Source organism: Papilio polytes, unplaced genomic scaffold, assembly GCF_000836215.1.
Source record: "Papilio polytes unplaced genomic scaffold, Ppol_1.0 DF824091.1, whole genome shotgun sequence".
NCBI lineage: Eukaryota > Metazoa > Arthropoda > Insecta > Lepidoptera > Papilionidae > Papilio > Papilio polytes.
Window position 1 is genome coordinate 278687 of NW_013525113.1, and position 3111 is coordinate 281797.

The 3111-nt window shown below is 36.9% G+C and overlaps 1 protein-coding gene across 1 annotated transcript; it reads left to right on the forward strand.

The window, feature by feature from the left end:
* Positions 1–1670: 1670 nt before the first annotated feature.
* LOC106099957 lies at positions 1671–2643 on the forward strand. The gene is made up of 3 exons (XM_013278650.1): positions 1671–1757; positions 2094–2192; positions 2323–2643. The coding sequence occupies exons 1-3, from the start codon at positions 1671–1673 to the stop codon at positions 2641–2643; spliced, it is 507 nt and encodes a 168-aa protein (XP_013134104.1).
* Positions 2644–3111: the final 468 nt, after the last annotated feature.

The following is a 3111-nucleotide window of genomic DNA, read 5'->3' on the forward strand; positions in this document are numbered from 1 at the left end:
GCCTCGCTTCCTGCGGCCTCGCCCCCCTCAGCCACGTCGCGAATCTCCGCGGGTGAGAGTGGTAAAGATGCATTTAGTTGGGGTTACATGCGTTTACACTGAAACATTTTACATCGAAATACATACAGAAACTTTATTGATACTTTTTTCTATGACTACGAAAAAAATGTATTTTATATACATGATTGATAATGGTAACTCATAGTTATCTACGAATTTGTGAAAACAAGTTTTGACAGAAACGCCTGGTTAAATGAAATTATTTTTGAAACCCGTTCAATTTCGTAGAAAAATTATATCATATTTTTAAATTAACTTCATATTACAAGATTAATTTAAACACAAAATGTTTCACTAATGCACATAAGCTTGTAGTTTTTATTATCATCATTTAGTTTTATCATAAGCGCACACACAAGCTGCGGTTTTAATTAAATTTGAAGCAGAAATTGTTTCAACGAGAGATTTCTTTTAAATAATTTTGTAAAATTTAAAGTAATCTGTATGTTAAAATAATTTAAACTAATAGCTCTTGTTAACCTTATAAACAAAAGAATCAATTTCGTATTATAAAAAATATTTGAGAGCAATGTTATAAAACCAGTAGGTCGGAATAAATATGAACACAGACAGGGGCCCAATAATTTCAATAAAGACTTGACTTTGTTCATATAATTACTGCGCAAATTTTATGTGCTATGAATTGTAAAGGTTAACCTTTTTGCTCAGTTATCTGTAGACGCCGAAGCTCTCATAATTCATAGAACTTTATTATAAATAGTTTTGTCGCAATTTATTAACATAAATAATTAAATTAAATGTAAATCTAAATACTAACATAAAATATAATTATTATTTAGCAGAGATAGCAAATTTACTACAAATAATTGTAATCAAGACCTAGGTAGGTCCTAGGATGTAACTAAGTTCACTGTATACTAATCAATATCATCAGTAAAGTGAGAAGATAAAAGCGCATCTGTCGGTCACAAGACAACTAATGTGTAAGGTGTCGGATTGTGTGCAGAGTGGTCGGGAGCGACGGGCAGACCCCTCGCCGAGGTCGTGTTACGTCTGCACCCAACTGCCTCATCCCCTCCCCCTACTGGCAACTTCTCTCTTATTGATGTCGGTTAGTATGACAATTTTATAATTGACAGACTTTAAGACCACGCGCACCTTGAACCAAAGTATCGCAACTATTTGTTTTTTAGTTGAGCAACTAAACAGTTGATTTAGCTGCGAAACAATCGACAATCGCACTACAGTGGAAGAATAACTTAAATTGTGTGTCCGCTCTAAGTAAGTTTGACTTGATAGAACTCTTGTGATGTATAGAGGATGGCGGGGTGGTGGTTCGTGCAGAGGAAGCGCTGATCGTGAGCTTCGTGCTACTTCTGTGGGCTGCTGCTATTGCGCTATTCTTCAACCGCTGGGGCAAGATCAGGTGCGTGTTTGCACGGTTATGATGATGACGTAGTTATTTTTGCAATAAAGAACGCAAGGAAGCAAAGATGTATTAATGTTTGGAGATTTAAGAGGACTGTGGTTATGAAAATAAGTCTAAAGTGTTAAAGTTCTGGATTGTAAAATAGAAGGATTACATTGTTTCTATGTTTTAGTGTAAACATTTATAGAAACACATCTTTTATTGGAATACGTTTCCCAGGATGCTGGAGCCGTACCAACCGAAGTTCCAGCAACAACATCGACAGAGTTGCGTCCTCACGGAGAACTCCGTATCAGTGCCACCTCATGTGAGATTTGCATATTAGATTTTTACCAACTGTTAAAATAACTTTATACCTCGTACGCACGGGTCGCTTTTTAGCACTCTGGGTTCGCGTTTTTTTAACGATTTCGCTGAAATAAACTCTTTAAAATAACCCTTTGTTTCACTTGCCCAGAAATCAAAATACAACGCTGCATGAAAACCGTCGGGTTTGTATAGTAACGTATAGGTATTATGAAAAAGCCACCGCAAAAAAAGGAAACCTGGATATTTATTTGTTCGCTTAAAAGATCCCGTGTGTACGAGGGCTAAGGTATCTGGAGCTAAGCTAGATAATTAATTTATTGTGTTTTGTATGTAGCACCGAGCGTCAATGTCACGCGCCTGTATGTCGTATGACTACGGCCCTTCCTTCACAGCCTACCAGCCCTACGCGTATCTATCACATAGGCCTAGACAGGTACATACTGCTCTTGTTATAATCCTAAAAACACTTTCTTTAAGCTGTCAACATTTATAAACCTAACAGCCAAACCTGGCTCTAGCTCCAAAGATTTAGAACAGAACTTTTTTAATGCTGTATTTCCCAGAACTCAGTATTCGTGGGCAGCGTGGGCGGCGGCATGGCTTTGATCCCTGAAAGTCCACCTCGGCGGTCGCGTTCAGCTGCAGACCTCCCCGCACTGGTCACTCCGGCGGACCTCCCTCACACCACACCGAGATCCTCCCGCGCGGCCAGTCTACACAGCGCCGTGGACCTGAGAGTCTGCGTACCTTCGCCCCGGACCTCTAGAGCCGCGAGTCTCCATTCGGGCGACATGCATAGCTCGGTGCAGGTCCATGTTAGAGGGTCAGGGAATAATCTAAACAGACCAAAGAGTCCAAGAAGACTAACAATCACGAATGTATAAGTTACGGGATTCTAAGTATTTAAGTGTTGTGGCGGACCAATCGTGTTTGCAAGGAATTTTTATTTTAATCTAATTTAACTATTAAGTATTTTTAAGAGAAATATGTAATAAATCAATTTTAAATGTAGAATCTTCTACAATAGTAACTTAATTAACTAAGTGATTTTTTATTAAAATAATTTAAATGTTTTTGTTTTTTTATATGTCAAGTAAAAATATCCTTTTCTATGTATATTTTTATTATTATTTAACGTTCAGACTGATTCTTTATTAAATTTAATTCACTTAATAATAAGGTCTTACAAATGACTAGAATATTAGTATTTCTCCCTAAAATCTATTCTTCTAACTATTTCCAAGCTCTCTTCTAATTCCTGTAGATTTTGAATTTCCCTTCTTCATATCTCTAGAAGTAAACATAAAATTAAAAATATTGAAATATTGCTTAGTCATATGGTGCTATTCGAT

Excerpts from the sequence above, each read along its gene's own strand:
- LOC106099957 (XM_013278650.1), top strand. The coding sequence starts at position 1,671 with ATGCTGGAGCCGTACCAACCGAAGTTCCAGCAACAACATCGACAGAGT. Across the intron at positions 1,758-2,093 it reads CCGTATCAGTGCCACCTCAT|CACCGAGCGTCAATGTCACG; the intron begins GTGAGATTTGCA and ends TTTTGTATGTAG. Across the intron at positions 2,193-2,322 it reads TATCACATAGGCCTAGACAG|AACTCAGTATTCGTGGGCAG; the intron begins GTACATACTGCT and ends TGTATTTCCCAG.